The sequence below is a fragment of the Amphiura filiformis genome, chromosome 4 (assembly GCF_039555335.1).
Source record: "Amphiura filiformis chromosome 4, Afil_fr2py, whole genome shotgun sequence".
NCBI lineage: Eukaryota > Metazoa > Echinodermata > Ophiuroidea > Amphilepidida > Amphiuridae > Amphiura > Amphiura filiformis.
Genome location: NC_092631.1, coordinates 18,607,504 through 18,632,708, shown reverse-complemented (window position 1 = coordinate 18,632,708; position 25,205 = coordinate 18,607,504). Strand labels below are relative to the sequence as shown.

The 25,205-nt window shown below is 37.3% G+C and overlaps 2 protein-coding genes across 2 annotated transcripts in view; both read right to left on the bottom strand.

Annotated features, from left to right (window-relative positions):
• Window positions 1-10,044, bottom strand: part of LOC140150641 (3'-5' exoribonuclease HELZ2-like) — a 42,211-nt gene extending 32,167 nt beyond the window's left edge. Inside the window, exon 1 of the mRNA XM_072172701.1 lies at window positions 9,974-10,044. The gene's annotated coding sequence lies outside the window, so the exon portion shown is untranslated. The remainder of the gene's footprint in view (window positions 1-9,973) is intronic.
• Window positions 10,045-18,381: 8,337 nt separating this feature from the next.
• Window positions 18,382-25,205, bottom strand: part of LOC140150640 (uncharacterized) — a 31,009-nt gene continuing 24,185 nt past the window's right edge. Inside the window, exons 3-4 of the mRNA XM_072172699.1 lie at window positions 21,445-21,590; window positions 18,382-18,692 (exon numbers count right to left, since the gene is read on the bottom strand). Coding sequence (XP_072028800.1) covers window positions 18,417-18,692; window positions 21,445-21,590 — 422 coding nt within the window. The 3' untranslated portion in view covers window positions 18,382-18,416. The remainder of the gene's footprint in view (window positions 18,693-21,444; window positions 21,591-25,205) is intronic.

The window sequence follows — 25,205 nt, the reverse complement described above, 5'->3', positions numbered from 1 at the left end:
TTGGAATTCCAAAATCTTCCACACCTTTTCTACAATTTTAGATAAAAACGGTTGGATCTGGAATAGTTCAAATGGATGAATTTTGGTTGGAATTCCAAAATCTTCCACAGGGGGTGTGTTGAATTCAAATGGAATAGCCCAATATCTCTGTACACCCCCTGAGAAAATAGTCTAGCGATGGTAGTCCAACTGACATCGAGGACAGAGCCCGAGCTTGATTTTTACTGTGCTCAGTTTTTACCATAAATGCTATGCTCCTGCAACTGTTGGTGGTTCATGAGTAGAAGGCCTACAAGTTATTTTTCCAGGCTGAGACAGAGCTAGAGGTATAGTACTTGAGTTACAGAAGATATAAAATTCTGATACCTAATTTTCTGTCAGTTTCTTGCTTAAATATGTACTTATGATAAAACCCAAAATAAATGAATTACTCAAGCAAAATATGACCTAATTGTTAGAACAAATAAAACAAGAAAGGTGTTTTGCCTTCCATTGTGTTGATGTCGTAACTGCACTATTACAATTCCCAAAAGTGCTGTTATGACACACTCCTTTAAGCCTTACATAGGTTTGATCATGCTGGTGTTCTAAATATAAACAATTTTAAACAAATCAGCTGGAATTTGAGCATTTTCCCAATTTTCCAGCCGGATTTGAATGGAAGGCGAATGTCTTCCATAGGGTCCAGCTGGAATTTGAGCATTTTTCCCATTTTCCAGCTGGATTTGAAGGGAAGTCGAATGTCTTCCATAGGGTCCAACTGGAATTCGAGAATTTTTCCCATTTTCCAGCCGGATTTGAAAGTAAGGCAAATGTCTTCCATAGGGTCCATCTGGAATGGGAGCATTTTTTCCCATTCCTGCCGGAAATCACATAAATGCCAATGTCTTCCATAGGGTCTTTATAGACTTCTCATATATTTATTGATTTGTTATCTGCTTTATGCGTAATAGCCCAATTTGAGCATTTTTACCATTTTCCAGCCGGAATATTAAGAAATATGAATGTCTTCCATAGGCACATCATGGCCTTTCACAATCCCCACTCTTGTTTTTTTGTTAATTTTAGCAGCCGGAATTTCACCTAATCTCAATGTCTTCCATACCCTCCAGCCGGAATCTGTGTTAAAAATGACTGCTGGAATTCTGGACACATCTCAATTCCAGCTGGAATTGTATTTTTTTAAATGTCTTCCATAGGGGGGGTGCGGAATACATTTGGAATAGCCCATTAAGGGAAGTGGTATGAACGTTTGGACAGTATTTATTGTGGGACATTAGAGCACATCAGACATATCGAATTGCATTGAATACGAAGAATGGCCTTCTGATATCAAATAATTTTGATTTTTTGAAATTCGCAATGTAATACACATTTTATGGCAAATCATTATTGATTGATATTTTTGATATTTAACAGTACTCGAAGTAAACTTTATAAATCTGATGATTTCTACCTAAAGTGTATGTAGGTGGGATGAAAAGCCGACGATCAATTGAAAATTTTGATCTTTCGTATTGAAGATATGGATTTTTTCCCAAAACACCAACAAAAAAAAAATTAGGTCTTTTGGGGATAAAAATCCATATCTTCAATATGAAAGGTCAAAATTTTTATTTGATCGTCGGCTTTTCCGCCCAGCTACATACACGTTAAGACTATATCATTAAATTTATAAAATTTACTTCGAGGACTGTTATATCTCTAAAATGTGAAAAATATCAAATTTTAATGATTTGTCATAAAATTTGTATTATATCGTGAATTTCATAAAATGAAAATTATTTGATATCAGAAAGACATTCTTCGTATTCAGAATGCAATTCGATATGTCTGATGTGCTCTCATGTCCCACAAAAAAATACTGTCGAAACACTCAAAACGCTCATTCCAGTTCCCTTTTAAGGAAACTTAAACTTAAACTTAAAAGTTTCTCCTGAAAGCATCTCAATTCCCAGTACCCTCAAACTTGACTCCATAACATTGCCACGAGCAATGGCACAAGGTAGATATAATAATCTGCCCCACCACGACAAACATGACAAAAGGAATGGACACATTTCCCTCAAAATGATTTTTTTTTGTGGATTAAATTTACTGTTTATACACCTGTCTTCTTGTGTAATAAAAGTTTGGCTTAGTTATGTCATCAAAAAGTAAGTAAATCACATGAAGAAAATTCCTCAGATTGTGTACACACAATGTATAGGGAATTTGAGGCCAAACACCGCCCCAAAAAAGAAGTGAGGTACATACAATTTGACAAATTAATGTAAATAAGTAGTCTTTGTTTTGGTCATTGATAATATCCGATAAAGTACACTGATTTCACATAATAGAACACCAAAGACGAAACGTGTTTTCGCGGCCGCGGCGTCCGCAGAACCTCAGATTTTGGAGTTTTTGCGTAAGTCAGCAAAACCTCCGAAATAGGAGTAGTAAAAATTACTGACAATTATTTTTAAATAACAGACGCTAAACCTCTGATTTTGGAATTTTTGCGGCGTCCGCAGAACGAACCTCCGATTTTAGCGTTTTTGCGTATAGCATCCGCAAAACCTTCGGAATCGGAGTAGTGAACATTATGAACAATATTTAAAATAGACGATTTAAAAACCTCCGATTTTAGCGTTTTTGCGGCATCCATAGAACCTCCGATTTTGAAGATTTTGCGTATCATCCGCAGAACCTCCGAAATAGGTGGTTTTGCGGCTGGCGCAGACCTATCGAAATCGGAGTAACTTCATCAGTACATGCCGTTTTCCATCAAAATTCACCCCGATAGAAAGATTAGTCACTTAGTATAAGTAACATACACTAATATCGGCTAATACCATTTCATGGTTCAGCAAATACAAACATTTTGGGCGCTACGCGCGCACATTGTCCCAAATAAATGAGCTTAAATGTTTGGGGGGGGGGCTGGATTTCCGGCGCGTGGCGTGCTGGAACCCTGTTGGATCATTTGTTATATTATTATAGCGCCTTCATATTTTTTGTAAAAGTAGAACATGCAAAAGTGATGGCGTTTTTTCAGGCGCTGCTTGTCTTGTCCATAATAGACAAGGTCACAGTGACAAAGCCATTCAGTATGAAATTGATAACCCACGCAGATCAAATTTTGTTATAATTTTCAAATTCATCCTCAATTCCAATTATGAGCCATACACGCGAGAACACCAATTAAATACATAATTAAGGCTATACATAAGTTGTTGGGTGGTTTTTTTTTCATTTGATGCTCAACAGGTTTCGGGGGGCACTCAACTTTTGAAGTGACGTGTATGTGCCTGAGCATTATGGAAACTTTCGGGCCCCATAACGGCTAAAATGTTGGTCTAAAGTATATGAAAATATACATAGGCCTATTTAGAATTCTTGATAACTTGCTGCAAATTATTCTAACATAATGTTATTTAAGTATTGACAAGATATTTGGCAAAAATGTTTGCAAAAAATATTTTACAATAACATTTTGAAAATAATTTTGTAGTGTGTTTTCATACAAAACGTTTAAAACGTTTTCATGACCTTTATATAACCCGACATTTAATGTTCTTAAAACGTTTAACCAAATGCAGATGTGGCACTGAGGTACGTATAAAATGTTTTACAAAAAATAGTTTTAAATGTTGATGCACTGGTTGTTTTATTATATACGTTTTAAATGTTATTAAAACAAGTTGACCAAAATCACTGAACACATTTATAACATTTATAATGTTGCAAAAACATTTTTGTGTTTCCTGGGTAATGATACTAATTATAAATCTATAACTGCAAATAGCAAAAATGTTAGAGCTATACTTATTAAGTGCATATCCTGGTGTATATCATTTATAAATTAATCATTAACACACGTGATAACAACGAATAGGCCTACTCCCTTTGATCAAATTTAGCTATATGGGTATTATTCAAAATATTCACAAAGAAAAATTGTATGTAGGCCTAACTCTTACCATTGCTGAACGAAGTGACATTATTATCATGTACTGTTACCAAGGATTGTTAGGCCTATGTCCAACTAAAATTTTCATGAAAATATGACTATGAGCTTGTTCGGAAGTTTGTTTTCTTTATCAGTTTTTATCTCTATTTCTTTCACATTGCATGAATTTTACAGTATTTCCTTGATTGCATGAATCTTTCATTGCAATAACCAGTAGTCTCGGGCCCAGACTGCCGGAATTGCATGAACCAGTAGCCACGGTCCCAAACTGCCGGAAACCGACCGTGAAGGAGACTAATTAATCAGGCGCATTCAACTATAAATTATGTACAAACAAATTATGCCTTTTACTAGGAAGTTTCGCAAGAGTATGACAATTTATTTATTAATTTGGGCCCATTGCGCAATTTATTGAGCAGTCAAGGCCTTCAGCAATTAACTATTGCTAATTTAGAATACAAATTAAATTAAAACTGAACTATTAAAGGAGGATTTCGTGATCCTAGCATGATATAGCATCCTCTTTATAAGACATTTTTCAATAGATATCCACGAAAAAAGCTTATTCCCAAAATTTCAGTTGATTGCGATTTTGCGTTTGCGAGTTATGCATGATTATGTATTTTACACTGCACCATATAGGCCCGGCATATACATGATATAGGCCACTGTTGTAATTTAGTTCTGGAATACCAGAACGAAATTCAAATTTGGCGATATTTTTGCTAAACGAATTAATATGCAAGAAATATTTGGTACATAAACATTATGTAGCCAGAGGTATAAAAATCTCAACTTTTTTTTGAGAAAAGTGGGGGGATGAGGCTGTGGATCACGAAATGTCCTTTTAATTGGGATTAATAAAAATTTGTTGAAAGTTCATGATCTGATCACTCTGATGGTTGTCATTACGGTGGGGTGGAGGGGGGACTGGGATGTATAAACGACAGATTCGTGCAGTATTAATGGTCTTAGATTCGCTACTTGCACGGTTCCGCCATTATGCACTATGTGCGGGGAGAGCCTCGAACTGGCAGCATACATGAATTCGCCACTTGCACGGTTCCGCCATTATGCACTATGTGCGGGGAGAGCCTCGAACTGGCAGCATACATGAATGGGAATTGAACCAGTCATATAACATTCTGTGTAAGGTTACGTAATTCTTCCTTTCATGTATGCTGCCAGTTCGAGGCTCTCCCGCATATAGTGCATAATGGCGGAACCGTGCAAGTGGCGAATGGGAATTGAACTAGTCATAACGTTCTGTGTAAGGTTACATAATTCTTCCTTTCATGTATGCTGCCAGTTCGAGGCTCTCCCCGCACATAGTGCATAATGGCGGAACCGTGCAAGTAGCGAATAGGCCTAGATACATGGGTGACAAATTTCATCCCAAATCTCAAAATGACATTGCATGAACTGAAAAAAACCCTGAACATTTTACTATTACCATAAAGCAGTATACAGACTTTTTATTGTACGTACAATATTGTATGTACAATATGTACGTTATTTAATCTATTGCCATTCTATTTCCAGTAATGTTTAAGTTCTAACGAATGTTTGATGACGTAAAATCGATAATATATTTCTGCTAGATATTGTATATGTAACATATTATCGATTTTTCGTCATCAAACATTCGTTAGAACTTAAACATTACTGGAAATAGAATGGCAAATGATTAAATAACGTACATATTGTACATACAATATTGTACGTACAATACTCGGAGTCTGAAGCCCGCTTAATATGATGCAATATACCATACGTGCCAAAGTCTAGAGCTTGCATGGATATCAATGGAAATAACATCATGCGTATGTAATTATTGATCTGGTCTTTTATAAAATTGTTACATGTATTGCGTTTTAGTATAAACAATCTTTATAATTAAAGTAAATCAATTATATAGCCTAGATATCGTATTCGCCACTTGCACGGTTCCGCCATTATGCACTATATGCGGGGAGAGCCTCGAACTGGCAGCATACATGAAAGGAAGAATTACGTAACCTTACACAGAATGTTATATGACTGGTTCAATGCCCATTCATGTATGCTGCCAGTTCGAGGCTCTCCCCGCACATAGTGCATAATGGCGGAACCGTGCAAGTGGCGAATAGGCCTAAATACCAAATAATTTTGAATTTGGTGATTGTTTAATGGGAAAAATATGGGTTATTAAACGACCCCCCCAAAAAAAAAAAAACACCATAATTTTAACTCAACATATTCAATGTGTAGAAGCAGGTGATTTCTTCAAAAATACGTTGTTATTTTTTTGTGCCAAAAAAGTGCAAACTATTCAGTGTTTAAAAATAATTTATTTATTTATTTATTATTATTTTTTTTATATATTTATTTACAACAATATATTCGTATGCACTACTTTATCAACACACAGATCTACAGTAGATGTGACCAATGCACTACTTCATCAACACACAGATCTACAGTAGATGTGGGCAATGCACTACTTCATCAACACACAGATCTACAGTAGATGTGGGCAATGCACTACTTCATCAACACACAGATCTACAGTAGATGTAAGCAATGCACTACTTCATCAACACACAGATCTACAGTAGATGTGGGCAATGCACTACTTCATCAACACACAGATCTACAGTAGATGTAAGCAATGCATTACTTCATCAACACACAGATCTACAGTAGATGTAAGCAATGCACTACTTCATCAACACACAGATCTACAGTAGATGTAAGCAATGCACTACTTCATCAACACACAGATCTACAGTAGATGTGGGCAATGCACTACTTCATCAACACACAGATCTACATTAGATGTAACATATCAATAATTTGTAAGCGCTCTTTTAGCAAAGTCATAGTTCATTGAATTTACAACCGTATGACAAATTTTAAAACAGGTGAAAATAGTAACTTTTTGCACAAGATTTGCAAATTAAAGAGAATTGGCCTTTGCCCATTCTAGTGACTCTAGTGTATGAGCAATATAAGTGTGCAAACAAGGGAAGAGGCTTACGCATCATACACTGGAACATGGAAACATTTAAACATTACAAACTAGTGCACGAGATCAAATTAATCATACTGCAGCTGTCCGTTTTCTATACACAATACACAGTGCTCTTTCCCATTGACGCGTGACCTCTACAAATAGCCCTACGTTAAAAGTATGGGGATATGACTAGTTAACGTCGCTGTGTGAAAAATAACCGGCCAATATTAAAAGTACTCTTCTAAAGTTCTAGAAAATATAGTTTTTAACATGTCCTAAATTTTTAGCTAATTTAGATGTTTGGAAATATTCGTACTTTTGATGTTTTAGTTAATGTTATAGGTAATAGTACATTGCCTAGTTAACGTCGCTGTGTGAAAAATAACCGGCCAATATTAAAAGTACTCTTCTAAAATTCTAGACAATATAGTTTTGTAACATGTCCTAAATTTTTAGCTAATTTAGGTGTTTGGAGAGGGTCGCACTTTTGTGTTTTAGGAAGGATATGTAAACGACAGATAACACCAAAAATATGAAGAAATTATTTCCAAACCGTGTTAAGTCAACAATCATTATGTTGCTCATTTTCAAGAATGCTGGTTTACAAAAAGCACGCCATTGTCTCATTTCGTGAACAAAGGTACACATAGCATTGTTTCCTTTCGTTTCCTTTACAATCGGTTACCCAACTGAAGCTATAATACCAGCTTTATTGCGATATCGCACATGAAAACAGACACTTGTGCACAACCAGAGAAGATCCGATTTAATCAGTTGAGTTGTTTCAATGAGTGTTATCTTGGTTTAATAGCTTTTAATGGGGTTTAAGTCCTGCAAAGGTCGAGATGAATTCTACTGTAGACATGACTACATCATGTGATGCTTTTTCATTTAATTTTTCATTAAATGACATAAAATTTGACAAATATTGTAATGAGCATTTGAGGTTTTGACTTTTAAAACCTACATTTTGGTTAAAAATGTGCTTGGATAGGTAGTTTTCAACAGATTTACCACATTCGCCTTGCTATAACATTGAATTGCGTTATCTGTTGACCTAGTGACTAAAAGTGTTTTTAGGGGGAAGTGTTTGCTTTCATTTAATTTTAAAAAATCTGATTGGATGAAGGGGACACTTGAGGTTTTGACAAAAACCAATCAAAGAGGCCCATTTTTCAGTTAGAAGCTCCACAGCTCTCACATTGCTATGCGCTCAACCGTGTAGTGTAAGACTATGCTGATTGTTGTTCTCTGCTTGGAAGCTCTTGGAGGAAAATGTGTACTCAGGTGTATCGAGGTGGAAACTGTGCGCATGATGGTTTATAAGAGAATCGTTTTTGTATAGAAACCTTTCACTTTGCACTACTTCATCAATACACAGATCTACAGTAGATGTGGGCAATGCACTACTTCATCAACACACAGATCTAACAGTAGATGTAAGAAATGCACTACTTCATCAATACACAGATCTACAGTAGATGTGGGCAATTCACTACTTCATCAATGCACAGGTCCACGGTAGATGTGAGCAATGTACTATTTCATCAACACACATATCTACAGTAAATGTAAGAAATGCATTACTTCATCAATACACATATCTACAGTATATGGGCAATGCACTACTTCATCAACACACAGATCTACAGTAGATGTATAAGAAATGCACTACTTCATCAATACACATATCTATATACAGTAGATGTGGGCAATGCACTATACTCCATCAATGCACAGGTCCACGGTAGACGTGAGTAACGTACTATTTCATCAACACAGATCTACAGTAGATGTGAGTAGCCCCCCCCCCTAATGATGCTACTTCATCAATACACAGATCTAAATATAGTAGGCCTCTCATAATGAGCTTTACCTGTAAAATCGGTTAAAATGATGAGGCATTATTTATATATGAAAAAGTGGCGTAGCCAGCACTTTTTCAGAGGGTGTGCAAAGGGGGCGAGACAACTTTTAAGGGGGGGGGGGAACTTTGACGAAAATGGTCAAAAATTTGCTAAAAATACACACAAAAATTAAATATCATTGCGGCCAGCATCCCAGGGGGACAGCTTTGCCCCCTGGCTACGCCACTGAACGAATATAATATAGGCTTTCGCAACATTTCCAAGATAAGCAGTTGAAGAAAAAAAGTTAAATCGACTTAAAGCCATAATGTACGATTTCGTCAAATTTTAATTTTCTTATTCTTTACCTAAAATACTTAAATAATATTAGTAACAAATGCCGCCAACGCTTTATATCCATTTTAAGTTGAAATAACGAGGTAAAGTGATTTCATTCAGGTGAAAGTTGGGACATGTGTATATACATTACAAATATGCCAGGTTTTTTTTTTTCAACCAGGTTTGAAAAAAAATAACAAATTTCATATACAAGATCGTACATGATGGCTTTAAACACAAACACTAAAAAGGCAACACAATAAGATATTGTCAGCTACAAAATCACATTCATGAATTAGAATTAACTTGCAGTATACTGCAAACTTACCTTAAACCTGGAACGATGAAACGTGAATCGTGATGTATTGTTAACACTAACCAAGTTTTCCAAATAATGTCAGGATATGTAGCCCAGGATATGTAGGCCTATTTCCGGCTTTGAACTTTGTTCACCTTTTTGGAAAATCCCGAAAACCATTCCCATTTATACTGCACATCGCTGCTGGCGACCATCGTCTACCAACGGTAAATTACGTAGCAAAGATGTGCGCATCGGAGTGACGTATGCAGAGTTTTAAATCATATTAAGGCTTTCGTGATTTTTCGAAAAGCTGAACCGTTGAATGTTTATTTCCTTCATTACATGAACAAATCCAGGAAAAATGTGCCTGCATCAATATGCAGCGACGGCGCCAGATGGACTGGGGGTCAAATACCCAGTCGGAACTCTCCACCATGTCCCCCAGTAAAAATCCAGAATTCCGAAAATTTCACTCCCATACCCCCCCTGAAAAAAATGTTGCCGCCACAGCAAATATGCCTTTATACTAGTAGCCTTACCTTAAATCGTCCTACAAGGTATGATAATGTGAACGTAACGATGTGACATGTTGAACTGATACCACTAAAAGTATTTTCTGTAAATATGACTGTGAGCCTGTATGTTTGTTTTGCAATCTTTTTTAATTTCCTTCATTGCATGAATTAAAGAGTTGACAGGAGATTAGGAGTTAATGTTTTCTGCAGTTTCAGTGTACATCTTCTCACCGTTGATGGTTTGGTGGACTGTCATGTAACATGGATGTAGTAAGCCGTGATCCTAAAAATGCTTTTCACATTGACCAAAACTAATTACAAGACCTCTTCTACATTGAGGCTGGCTTTCCCTTTTAAAGGGAATTTTTATTTAATTTCCTTCATTGCATGAATTATGATTGCGTGACCAAAATGATCTGTCGTATGTTGCGCAAGAATGTACTATTACAGTGCATGTATGCTGGACTCTTACGAAATTTGAGCAGTCGTCAACGTAATACGACTAGGCTAGGCTTCATGGCTTGTATTTAAATAGTCATCTATTAACTTTTGTTTAATTGTTTTGTTTTTTTTTTATTTATTTCATCTTTTTTTCGTTATATTTTATATTCTATTTTGATTTGTATTCTGTTTTTACTTACGTGTTTGTGTTAATCTTTTTCATGTTTTTGTTCTCTTACATTTTGTTTTGATGTTTCATTTTATCTTTATTATACTTTTCATTTAATCAATAATATTTTATTAACATTCACCAAAATATATAACAGTTAAAGGAGGATTTCGTGATCCTAGCATCCTCTTTTTATGACATGTTTCAGTACATATCCACGAAAAAAGCCTATTCCCAAAATTTCAGTTGATTCCGATTTTGCGTTTGCGAGTTATGCATGATTATGTGTATACACTGCTCCATAGACAATGCGTTGTTATTTCGTTCTGGTGCACCAGAACGAAATTCAAATTTCACGATATCTTTGCTAAACGAATTAATCTGCAAGAGATATTTTGTACATAAACATTATGTAGCCAGAGGTTTCCAGCGATATAAAAATCTCAACTTTTTTTGAGAAAAGTGGGGGGATGAGGTTGTGGATCACGAAATGCCCCTTTAAAGATAATCAAATCCAGTAAAACATGATTACATCTGTATCACTTAGGGGAAAGTGGGGTAATGCCGGACTGTGGGGAATCCCGGACACATCGATTGCAGCTAAACGGAGAAGGGTGGCACTATTATACTACCTTAGGGTATTAGCTACCTCAAGGTGTACCTCACGTGTACTACTACCAGCGCTTTGGGTCTCGTCTTTTGTGAAAATTACGAAAAAACAAAAATTGTCATTTTTTACTTTTTATCTGAAAGTGATTTATTAGCTGGGTGACAGTTAATGCGACAAGGGACACAGATGAAGTATGGATGAAAATTATGTTTGATACTTGATTGTTAGCTGGATGTATGAATTTTGGTATCTTAAAAATGGATCAGTAGAACAAGCACTGACAAATTAAATCGGGACCGTGAGGGGTAATCCCGGACACACATGTGCCTCTATACAGATGGGGTAATGCCGGACACTTGTTATTTCGAAAATATAGACAACAACAACAGCCCCCATAGTTGTATGCTTGAGGTAACAGAAGTACCTAATACATTCTAGGGGATTATCATCCTACTCCACTTTCCTCTTAGCAGCAATCATGTGTCCGGGATTACCCCGTGTCCGGCATTACCCCATCATTTTTTACCATTTTGTTTTTTAATTATAACTTATTAACTATAGATGTTGAGTTATTAAAAACTGGTTACTAGTTAGAACATTACGCCTACTTTGCATTGATATGATTTTCACTGATGAACTTTATTTAATCTTGTACCTGTGTAGTCTTAACGAAAGGTGCCCGGGGTTACCCCACTTTCCCCTACGCCATCTTTGTAATAGCACAGTGTAAACGCATTACATTGTACTAGTCTCGACTGTGACTAAAAGGTTTCGCAAGGGAACGTGTATAGGCCTATTATTTCAGAACCGTTGCGCCCAGAGCACCTGTGTTGCGCCTGCCGTTGCGCAATTTAATTAGCACCGTCTTCTAAATATCCAACCATAAACTAGAATTATACAGCAAACACAAAACGTTTTAAAGAAAACGTTCAAATATCGGGTTATATAAAGGGTATAAATAACATTAAAAGACATTTCTGAAAACTTGATTCTATATAGGTGTTAGGCCTACTGGTTGCAACCCACACCAGTGCCCCAGGGGGTCACTCCCATTGTGGCATGTACACCATCCGCGATAATAAAAACGCGTAAAAAGGGTCGTTTTTCGTGGATTTATAGGTACGATACGCGCGTATCGTGTTTAGGGTGTTTAAAACAAGAAAAATGGGGAAAAAGAATAGCAAAATTGCAATTGCTAAATACGCGGAAATGAAATTTAGGGTATGAAATTTAATGTAAGGAATAAAATCCCTGTTTAGGGTATCGTTTTAACCAAGGGTTAAATCCTTGTTTAGGGTGCTTTTCAAAAGTTGATTATCGCGGATGGTGTACAGGCCACAATGGGAGTGACCCCCCCCGGGACCAGTGCCTAAATGTTTGCCCAAATATAGGCCTATTTTTCAATAACATTTTGACAAAATGTTTTAAAATGTTGTTCTAGTAGGGCCTACTTTTTCATATAAAACGTTTTAAAAACGTTTTGATGACCTTTAGGCCGAGTAAAAAGTAAAACATGTTTCTCGTACCCTCCCACTTCCTTTTTTGAGGCCGCTTCAAATTTATTTTTATTTTTTTAAATTCAGTTATAACTTTTGAAAAAAATATGTCTATGAAGTCGATGTGCTTTCTGCATGTATAGCCTTGCAAATATACAAGAAACACTTCTGGGAGGTTTTGTGATCATTCGAGGGGGCATCCCTACCAGAATTAACAATCAAATACCGGTAAAAATGGTCTCCTCTTTTTTTCAGGCATTAATTTATACGCTAAAAACAGGGCCTAATATGGGTATTTACACCAATTTTTCGATAAAAAAAAAGCCCGGACGAGAAATATCATGTGTTTATGTTTACTTGGCCATTATATAAAACAAGCAAAGAAGGTGACTCAGGTAAATGTCATCCACTCATTCAGTGATTTTGATATGCAATAGACGGGGAGGGGATTTCCCTTTGGCAACACGTCACAGGTTGAGTAAACAAGATGATGCGAAAACAAGAACTGTTTTCAAAAAAGACAGTACCACGGATAAAGATCGTGTTTCTATTTTGCATTGATAGGTGCCTGGAATGCTGGTTAATTGGTTTCGTGTGTAAAATAATGGAAAATACCGAATTTGTTTCCTGTATTAGGTCGTGCGCGCGCGAATTTATAGGACAATTTTTGCCACATTTCTTTATTTTTTAATTTGAGAAATCCAAAAAATGAGAATTTCAACCAAGAAATAATGACGATTTTTTAAAAGATTATTTTATCATTCATTTTGTTTACAAGCAATATAAAATCACTTAATATCCTATGTTACCATACATCCTAGCTCTAAAAATAAAGATATATAAAACGCATATTTCAGACCAACTACAAGAAACAAATAGAAATATTATCAGAGCTAGGCCTATTACATATTTGTCATTTGATTGAAAAATATATGACCAATATCTTAATTCCATTGTTTTGATAATGTAGCTCTGTCGTACTTTGTCCGATTTTAACTGAATCTTGCCACAATAATCACCAATCGAGACCAACACATGCCACGTAATAATGATCGGGTCAAAGTTCATTTGGGGTCACAAGGGTAAATGAATGCATGAGTGAGTAAAAATGTGAATTTTAACATATCCGTATAAACGCGTTTAAGTGTTTTAAAAGTGTTATTGTTTGTTTGGCTATTTTACAGTTTTGGCCCAATAGACTGGTTCGTATTTTGTTAAAATCGCGTTCCTTGCGGCAAGTTTGCGTAAAAGATGGCAACCAACTTATTTTTGTTAATTTGGGTAGCCTATGCTGAACTCGAATCTGTTGTCTGCCAAGCAATATTTTGAGACCGTGATCCTCAAAAAGACCCCCCAAATTACCTCATAGGATCGTATAGGGGGCAACAATTAATTTGATTAAAATTGCACTTTCAAACATGTCAAATTATGCCTCTGGGTCCCACGTATCCCAGAAATGTAACGTTTGTGCGTGTACAACATATCGTTTCGGAGTTATGGCGCGCAAAAGGTCACAGGTCGATTAGCTTGTGTGTGGGTAAAAAGTAAAAGTTGCTCCAATTTTCGTAAAAGTTGACGCAAATTGTTCGCCCAGCTTAGAGGTTTCAGAAAAAGAATAGTTCGCACTATCTGCGATGTCTAGTTAGCATATTACACAGCAAAGAGTCAAAAGATATAGGATTCCATAGGATTCAATAGAATTTGTATTTATTTTTTTCATATAGCTTCTGAACTTGACATCGCAGATAGTAAAAACTATTCTTTTCCTGAATCCCTTGAAGTTGAGGAACAGTTTGCATCCATTTTTACGAAAATCAGAGCAACTTTAATTTTTCATCCCCGTATAGTATGAAAATTGACCTTGGACCTGTTGAGCCTCATAATTTGGTAACTATGTGTCCTATGCAAATATGTGATATTTTTGTGATCCTTAGACGAGCAATGTTTTTAGTGAATTTGGAGCATGTTTAAGTTTTCCCCCTGTTTGAGCATGTAGAGGGCGAATTAACCAAAATAATTTGGTTGCCAGCTTATTACGCGAACTTGCCGCTAAATAGAACCAACAATCAAAGTAAGAGTGGCGAGAGTCGGTTAGAAAAGTCCTCTCCACTAATACGACACAATAATGAAGATCACAAGAGAAAACGACAATGGCAAAGTTCAAGTTTAATGAAGTTAGAGATTTTTATTCAATGCATGTTTCATACAAAAATCTATGTCACCCATGATACCCACCACCTGCGTCAAATTGATCAAACTAACAAGCGTTGTGATTGGTCCATATGCGCGTAGTCAATAAAGACGGCCCGCCTACTCGCACATATTAACACAACACAATGATCATCGACTTGATGCGTTCAACAAATTAATATTACCATTTCCCACCCTACTGTGGCAGTGACGTCAGTGCGCATTCCCCCCGGCATTTCCTTGGGCACAGCTTTAAATTGCTAGCATTTACCCAACAGATGTACACACGCACACGCTTAAAAACGCCGCATATATGCCCGCGAGAAACAGCTGCCTTAACGCGCTGACGTCACTGCCAAGTCAAATAATATTGAATATTATTAGTACAAAATATCAACCCAAATTTATTATTGCTACAAAAAAAGGGGGGTTATTCCTATTAAATTGTAATTACAAGATTTTTAACGATAGAAATATTTGCTGACAAATTGTTATCAGGAATGGTATATATGCAAGCTTGAAAAGGGAATGCCGAGAAAACGTGATTAAATCCAGTTGCTTTGAAGTGGTATAGTTCAAAATCTGAATTCCCGCAAGATTGTCTTAAGGGGTACTACACCCCTGTGGTAAATTTGTGACTATTTTTGCATTTTTCTCAAAAACTAATAACACACTGGTAACAAAGGTTATGTATATTATTGGGGCAAGGAATCCAATTACTACACTGACATTTCAGTGACTCAAGACAAGCGGTTCAGTATATATGATAGAAAATGAGGTACATCCTTGCGGTACCTTATTTCTTATCATAAAAACGAACCGCTTGTCTTAGGTCACTGAAATTCCAGTGTAGTAATTGATTCCTTGCCCCAATAATATACATAACTTTTTTACCAGTGTGTTTATTAATTTTGAGAAAATGCAAAATAGTCTAAATTTATCGAGGGGTGTAGTACCCCTTAATTTAACAGTTTGTCTCAAAGCACAAGCGCACAGTATATAATCGCCCGCTGTTTGAGCGTTATTCCCGCTGCATTGTTTTAATTTCATTTTCCCCTCTGTTTTATACCAAATCCACCACACAAAAAGCTCATGTCTGACATCGTCAAATGTGAATATAACCCAAGTCGTAATCTCAATAAAATTCTTCATCTTGACCACAGTGAAACCTCTGAGAGATGAAAGGTGGTCTATTCTTGTCAAAACCTCGTCCCACAGTTTGATAAAAATCAAAGCAAAAAACAAAACAAAAACCACCGCATTTCGCATTAGGTTTTCTAGTAGGGCAGGGCTTTGAGATAAACTATTATATATATTAAATATATAATATATAATTAATATGATAGAAACACTATACCGCGTCGATCTAGCGGTGTATAATTATGCAATATTATCACTACGCTATCACTACGCTATACGCTATATTATACGCTATATAAAAAATGTATTAGGTATAGGGCCTACAATGGACATTCTTAGGCATCAATTACGATCATGAGATGACTGCGGTACGCAGTGACTACACTGTTAAACTAATAATTAGTCAAAACAATTAGTCATGCAAAATATAAGTTTGTTATTCAAGAAATATAATGCTGAAATGATGTATTTGTAATGCTATAAGAAAAGTAATAGTATTTCACATTAATTTGCGCATCATATTTTCATGACTTATAAAATATTCAATTTGTAAAGAATAAGAACTTACATGACTAAGGGTGAATTTATGACTTCGTGATGTTATCACAAAGAAAAGGTAATGATCGGGGAAAATCAAGCTGAATTTATAGTTCAGACGTAACGACCAGCGATTTATCATTCTTCGTTCACCTATATTTAGTCAGGTATCATAAAGCAGTATGCAGACTCCGAGTATTAGACGTACAATATTGTATGTAACATATCTACGTTATTTAATATATTGCCATTCTATTTCCAGTAATGTTTAAGTTCTAACGAATATTTGATGACGTAAAATCGATAATATCTATAGAATGGCAATAGATTAAATAACGTAGATATGTTACATACAGTATTGTACGTCTAATAAAAAGTCTGCATACTGCTTTAGGAACCGATTTACGCTGGGGGAGGGGGTTTCTGGAAGAAATTACAACAACTTTTGCGTTCCCCCTCTCAAATTTCTGATTAGTTTTCCCATTTTTTTTTCATTTCAAACATAACATTCATGGTTCAAATAAAAAATTCAAGTTCCCCCCACAAGACCCCCAAAAGTTAACGGATCGCCCCCTTAAAATCTCCCATTCCCCTTGCGTAAATATTGAACGATTCCTAATCACTTCATGGGTTTGCACCAGAACCCATCAAGTGATATTTTCTTCAAATATAAATTCATATTATTTCCCATCAATGAAATCACATTCACAAGCAAGTAATATTGAAAATGTCCAAGACATGGGCAGTTTAATCATTATGAAGTTCCAGCGGAAAAATCTCATGAACCTTGGTATAATTAAAGACCGAGATAAAAAGATTTTATCGCGTCTGACGTCATCTGTCAATCAAACTCGAACACGGTTTGTTTACAAGTGTCGTGATGATGACTTGCTGAACGCGGCGGTATAACCGGGCGCCTTATGAGGCCGGTCGACTGCCAATCCGTCAGTACACGCTTTTCAATACGGAATAAATGCTAATCTCTCGTGACATCATCCAAGCTGCAAAGTTCATTTCCCATTGAAAAAGCGTGTAAGACGGATATACAGTTTACCGTTCTGTTATTGTTAATTTTGCACTTTCAAGCCATCTCATAAGTTAGGTCTTTATAGTAGGAAACTTTCTTTCGTGAAGGCACCATGTCAACAATGCCTAGAAAAGCTGCTTTTTGCCTTGTAAAAGTACGTAATTTTTCGCCATTTGCTGCTATTCCTTTTCTCCGATCAGCACCAGATATCGGTCTTCCTTTTACGCGCTATTAACCTGTGTTAACCAATCAGGGATCGTAATTGACAGTGACATCAGACGCCATAAATTCTTTTTATCTCTGCCTTTAATTATAAATGTCTCATTTACGACAAACGACGCCTAAACCTAACCTCTAACCCTTATTAGCATATGGTGATGTTTCGTGGGACGTTCATCTACCCATATTTATGTCCTTAGTTTCTTCAAAGATTTAATTTTAATCTGTCATAAACTGAAAGTGAAGACCTGAGCGCAAGAAGACCGTAAGTCCACTTGGCCCCTCAACATGTATATACTAAAGTTGCGTATAGTTTCGTATAGTTTGGTAATGTTTTATACATGTTCAGGGGCCAAAAGAAATCTGACCACCTTTCATGATGTTTTCACCCTGGAACATTATAAAACCCTAAGAAACTATACGTTACTGTAGTGTATACATGTTGAGGGGCCAAGTGGACCGTCGGTCTTCTTGCGCTCAGGTCTTCAAGTGTAAAACCAAGGTAACTATAGACGGGTAGATTGGATAATATTTAAGTTGTGGGGGGGGGGAGGAGGAGCACATCCCCGTCACTTCCAAGTCTAGTGTCCCCCCCCCCCCCCCCCCCACCCCCCCAAATAGTGAGGGATGTGATGGTTTTACTCCACATGAATATCTGAAGAAGATCTATAAGATTTAGAAGAGCCAGAACGTTGAGTAAGGAAAACCTGATTATATCCATAGAAATCCACATTGGCCACAAGTCCTTGGTCTATCTTCTTCCAGACGCTAGCAACGAAGGTGAGTTTGAGATGGTCTCCTGGATTCTGCACACGGTTGGCGAAAGTCTGATAAATGACCCACGTCTTCTGGTTATCGTCACCGCAATTGCGTACATGCAGGCAAGGTTCGTTAGCCACTTGAAAGGCGCCACCCTATGATGAATAGCATAAATCAAACGTTACCTCCATGGTCCCATAGGATCATATAGGGGAGGGGGAGAATTTTATTCCAGGAACACTTTCAAACATGTCAACTTATTCGCCTGGCCCTACGGATCCCAGAAATGATTTTTTTTTACTCGCACGACCTACGGGTTAGTAAATTACGAGGCTTAAAAGGTCTAAGGTCAATTTGCTTGTTATACATGGGTCAAAGGTCAAAATTGCTCCAATTGTCGTAAAAATTGTTGCAAATTGTTCGTCTAGCTTAGATGTTTCAGAAAAAGAATAGTTTGCACTATCTGCGATGTCTGGTTAGTATGAACAGCAAATAGAAGATCTGTAGGATTCAATAGCCTTTGTATTTATTTTTCATCATTCTTCTGAATTTCAAATTGCAGATAGTGGAAACTATTCTTTTCCTGAATCCCATGAACTTGAGGAATAGTTTGCCTCCATTTTTGCTAAAATCTGAACAACTTACACCCCCTGTACAACATGCAAATTGACCTTGGACCTGTTGAGCCTCATAGCTTAGTATATATCTTACGCGCATAATTTATATCTTAAATTTTAGTGTTCTGTCGGGCCAGACGAATTATTTGATTTTTAAAGTGAATTTGGAACATGTTTAATTTTTGCCCCGGGGCAAAGGGCCCTTTATTATGATCCTATAGGGGTTTGGGGAGTCCCTTTTTTTTAAGTCATGGGTTCAAATACAGCTTGGCAGACAAAATATTTGAATTCAGCATCGGGTATCTACAGGTTTTAATGTGCATACCCCCCCAGGACTCTACCAAACCAACTTTTTTAGCTTCCTTTTATGGCCCTATAACACATTCAAGATGTTAACAAAAAATATTTCCCGGCACTCCGGCCATATTCAAGGTTAAAGGTCAACACAGTGGTCAAATTTCAAAGTTGCTCAAATCTGGTTAACAAGCACACCAAATTATTGCTCTCATTGCAAGGATTCAGAAAAAGTATAGTTTGACCTACCTGCGACATACTGTTCTTAAGTTATAAGCAAAAAGGTCAAATTTTGGGCGGTGGTCCGGTTTTTTTGGCCACACAGGGGCCAAAAATTAAAAATGCTCCGATTTCAACGCAAATGGTCTCAAATTGCTCGTCATGCAAAAGCAAGTCAAAAAAGGAATCGTTTGCACTGTCTCAAATGCTTCGTTATTGACAAAATTGGCCAAGAAAGGTCAATCCCCATTACAGCCTATTGACCGCAACCTATGTTGTGATGTTTCCTGTGTAACGAAACATCCTACACGGTTACAACTATTCCTTATTTGACTTATTTTTACATAACAATCAATTTGAGACCAATTTTTGAATTTTGAATATGGCCGGAGTGCCGGGAAATATTTTTGTTAACATCTTGAATGTGTTATAGGGCCATAAAAGGAAGTTGGTTTGGTAGAGTCCTGGGGGGATGCACATTAAAACCTGGTAGATACCCGACTTAGCGATTGACGCTAACATAGGCACATTATTTCCAAATAGAACTAGTCTAAATCGAATGTTGCGTAATCCAGTCTTTCCTAACTTTGTCTGGGCAAAAAAAACCACCTTTTTTGGCCTTAGCCCTTTTCGAGATATGGCGGACACAATAGGATGGCGCTGCACGATATGCGTAGTCTTGAATTTGCCGGGTTTTACCCATATTGAAGACTGCCCTCCTATTGTGTACGCCATATCTTGAAACGAATGGTTCCTGTTCTAAGTGCCGGACGGTCTGTGGCTAGTAATGCAAAAATGCAGAATAATGTTATGTTTGTCATGTTATGCAGCGATTCAAAGTATCCAACATGTCCAATTTGAACAAGTAGAGTCCGAGATGTAATAAAATCCATTTTGGGAGGTTACAATTTGACCATGTATAGATGAGAAAAAGTGAAAATATTATGAAAGTTTTCAACGCGAATCAGAACGGGCAGATTTCCTATTCATTTGTGTGTGGAGAATGCCGTCATAAAAAATATGGGGTCATTGGGTGAGAACATGACCTCCATTTTTTAAATAGAGCCTTTGGGTGAGAGCCGAAACAGTGCCACAGAAACCTCAAACATTGAATTTCTAGTTCTAAATATGGCTTCAAATTTCTTCTTTTTTTTTTTTAAATAAGTAACAAAATCAGTGATAAATGAAAGTTGTTGTTCAAATTGAAAAATAAGGATCTTTGGGTGACAGAGCATGTGTTCGTAAACAAATATGGGGTCTTTGGGTGACAGCGAAGCTGAAAAGGGGGTCTTAACAGCCATACATACGCGTCGCCTCCAACGTGAGAGTGCCCTCGGGGGGCTAAGTCTTACGGACTCCAAGAATGGCTCTCCATACACAAATGAACGAACACAAAGGAGGGTAGTCTCCTCCGTGGCAAGATTGATTCTGAGGGAGCGGAACCAAATTGGTTGCGGAGGAGAATAAATCGGCGGGTCATTTTGCCATGCAAATGATAGTATCAGGCATTTATAAATATTAAGTGGCAAATCCACTATGCATCAGTGACGCGGCGTGCGCACTTTTGTCAAAAATGTGTGTGTTAAGTGAAGGTCGATTCGCTCGGCGTAATAATAGTAGTCACATTATCCCCTACCCCCGATTGGATGATTTCCCTCGACTGTACTGACTGATTAGAGTATGGGGGACCGTGTCCCACCCCACCCCCACCCCCTCTGCCTTTGCCTGGGTTTTGTACCAGTCCTCAGATATTGAAAGGTAGATGAAAGGAACTTACAGTGAGTTTAAACACATTTCTAGGGAATGTGAGAATAATCTTCCAAGAAGTGTAATAGTCAGAGATTGGTATATCGATCCTGCCAACGAATCCGCCGCGGAATTTGTGTAGGATTGTGCTTTCAAACGTCAGAGGAGGTGGTGCGGCTGCAATGATACAATCATGATGCATTGTGCTGATAAACTCACATGGGTATCCCCGTAGGAGTGACGTAATGGGTACCGTATTCCAGAAAATAGATGCACACCCCTATAGAGGAGTTCGGATTTCCGGTCTTTTTGTCCAGTGGTGACTGTTGGAAATCCAGACTTTCAAAGTGTCTAAAGGCAAAAGAATCCGGCAGAAAAGTAGCTAAAAATCAGAAATCCTCATTTTGAGAACTCATTTTGGTTATTTCCATGATTTTTCCTTCATTTAATTGGCTTTTCAAGCTTTTTCAAGTGAAATTGGCAACTGGAATTCCAGTCGTTTTCTGAAAGCAAACTTTGAAATCCGGACATTTCTTTGAATGGAAAGTTACTCCTCTATAATAGGGTTGTGCGCTTATTTTCTGGAATAGCCCAATAATCGGATTAACTACCATAGCAATAGATGAGTACAAGTTTTGAATCTATCGCCCTGCACTACAACGTTCACACGGTATGACCTATGCATTGAACCTTATATGCATAAAGACCTGGATCGTATATAGAACGCTGGATCGTAATTATATAGAATATTCATATCATGCTGCAGACATACACAAGTGATGAGTCCAACCGGCTTGTAGTGCAGGGCGATATAGTCAAATATGCTATGCTGTGCTAGTCAAATGCTGTTATAGTTAGTCCGGTTAGGCGACGAAAAAAAGACAACCTGTTCTACGGGCGGACGGACCTTTCAAGTAGGGTCGGTCGGTCGGGTTTTTTTTTTTTTTTTTTTTTTGTTTTTGTTTTAAATGACCCAAAAAAATCACCAAAAGCTGTAAATATTTGCAATTTGGTCAAATACAAAAAAAAAATGTTCCTGAAATTGTAGAAATTTGGGTCGGTATGGCACATATTCATGGGGCGCCTGTTAAATAAAACGCTCTAATAAGGCCTAGGAACAGTACGGAAAGTCGGAATCGCTTATACATGAACATTTTCCTGCTCGCTATGCTCGCGATATAAGACCATTTTACAGTTTGCAAATTGGGATCATAAATATATCATAACCGATTTTTGGCAGGCCGAGAGGGACAGGGCAAGCATTTCTTGGTACACCGTTTGGAAATTTCCCCCGGCTCATTATTATTGCACAGCCCCTAAAGTCTTCACAAAAGTTAACGTAGCCGTTATAAATACGCATATAGCTTCAGAACTATATTAATCGTACAAAATTTTAACATAGAAAGAAAGAGGAAGGTGTATTTACACGCATTTTTGATACCCCATTCGTCCAATGTCGTTCAGAAGTAACAACACAGCAGTCTTTTTAAATGAAAATAACCGAATTTAAAAGTTGCAGTTTGCAGCGATCAGTGGTAGGCCTACGGTATATTACGGAAGCATTGTAGCATGTATACACCCGCCATATCTTCGCGCTGAATTCAAATTAATGCAAATAACTGCAACTTTTCAATTCGCTTTTTTTTTCAAAATGCGCGTAAATTTCAATAAACCACCTTCTTTCAATGTTAAAGCTCTGCGTGCTAGTCCTTCGCTTCAACGGAAAAAGTTCAAAGTTTTGAAATATTTTCTCAAATCGGCAAGAGCTATCTTAAGAACTACTGAACCAATACTAGGCTTGTTTGTACTCATTTTAATGCATTTTTAATGCTGAATCCAAATATGGTCATGAAAATTTACATAATTTCTAAAATTTGTTTGAAACATGTCGTCTGCAGTCGACACCCGCGTGAAGAGAGTTAAAGTTATACCTGGAAATATTATGAATACGATTAATAATTCTGAAGCTGTGGGCGTATTTATACGGGTCAGTTACTTTTTGTGAAGTCTTCATTATGTAAACACAGCCCAAATTAAATAGTCGCCTCTAGTTTCATCCCCATTAAAATTGCACAAATTTCAAAACAACGGTTCCTGTGCTCACGATGATTAAACTTTTGATATCAAATTTATTAAAGTTATTTTGCCATGATCTCATCAGACTCTGATTAAATGGGGAGGGAACTAGTGGCGACTTTTTACTTTTGGCTGTGTTTATAAATAAATCAAGTGCTGGTTATAGAGGAATCCAAATTCACGCATTCCTACACCTGACTAGCAGCCTTTAGTTGGGTAGCCGTTGGCTACAATGCACTCAAAATGCCCAGGGGGGTCACTCCCATTGTGGCCTGTACACCATCCGCGATAATAAAAACGCGTAAAAAGGGTCGTTTTTCGTGGGTAGGCACGATACGCGCGTATCGTGTTTAGGGTGTCAAAAACACGAAATATTGGAAAAAAGGGTAGCAAAATTGCAATTGCTAATACGCGGAAATGACATTTAGGGTATGAAATTTGATGCAAGGAATAAAATCCCTGTTTAGGGTGTGAAAACTTATAGGGTATCGTTTTAGCCAAGGGTTAAATCCTTGTTTAGGGTGCTTTTCAAAAGTTGATTATCGCGGTTGGTGTACAGGCCACAATGGGAGTGACCTCCTCCCCCCCCCCCACGGGTCAAAATATGAAATGATTCGGCCTTGGCAGAAATTTTAAACTGCATTCCATCACCCGTTTTACACCTTCCGCGAAAACACAGGTAGACAAAAGAAAGATTAAATTTTTGTGCTAGCGGCTACCCAAAGATGTCCGACCAAATCCTGACCATGACTTGGCTCGTTGGATTCGTCTATAGGGTGTATAATAATTGGGTGGGGTTGTACGCCCGGTGTTCTTCCTGATTGAAGGTGTAGGGGATATGCCCTGGTTTTGGGGTACCTTTTCAGCGATTTTGGTATATCGATGGGTGTCTTTTCGGTGGATACCCCTTTTTGTGAAAAATTGGTACACTCTCAGAACATTGGTTAAAAATTTTAACCAACTTTATTTACAGGTGAACAGCCCAACAGTTGGTAATATTGTTAACCAACCTGGGTTGGTTAACAATATAACCACAGGTTGGTTAAAAATATTAACCAATTACTGGTTAACATTGCGGTAACCAACCAGTTGGGCAAAACATGTTGGGCAAAATACAACCAATAGTTGGTTAAACACTATGAATGGGAAGTTCATTTCATTGTTCATAATTATTTTAACCAATATGTTGGTTAGTTCAGACTCCGGTTAAATGAGTACACAATGAACTACAATTGAAGACGTTTGAAGGTAGGACATTTTATTATAAAGTATATCATTTTGTCGGGTATAACACTTAGTTTAAGTGTGTGCGAGGCCGAGACAGCTCTACCACCATAACCATGATAACCGGCAAGCTTAACAGTTGGTTAAGCTTACCGGTTGTGGTGGTAGCTGTCGCCGATAAATCATCGTAAGTCTTGCTCACAGTCTCTGCCTCGCACATACTTAAACTAAGTGTTATACCAGATAAAATGATATACTTTATAATAAAATTTCTAACCTTCAAATGTCTCCAATAGATCTTGAAGACCCCAATCCACAGCTTTGCAGCAAGCCACTCATATCGGCCATCTTGTTTTCTGCAATGAATTTTGCCCAACACATTGACCCATCACAGTTCGCAAAGGCGCACCATGTGACCATGGTTGGGCAAAACCATACTTTGCCCAACTTTATTGGCGGGAAAAGGATGTTCTTTACAAAGGTAATTTGGTA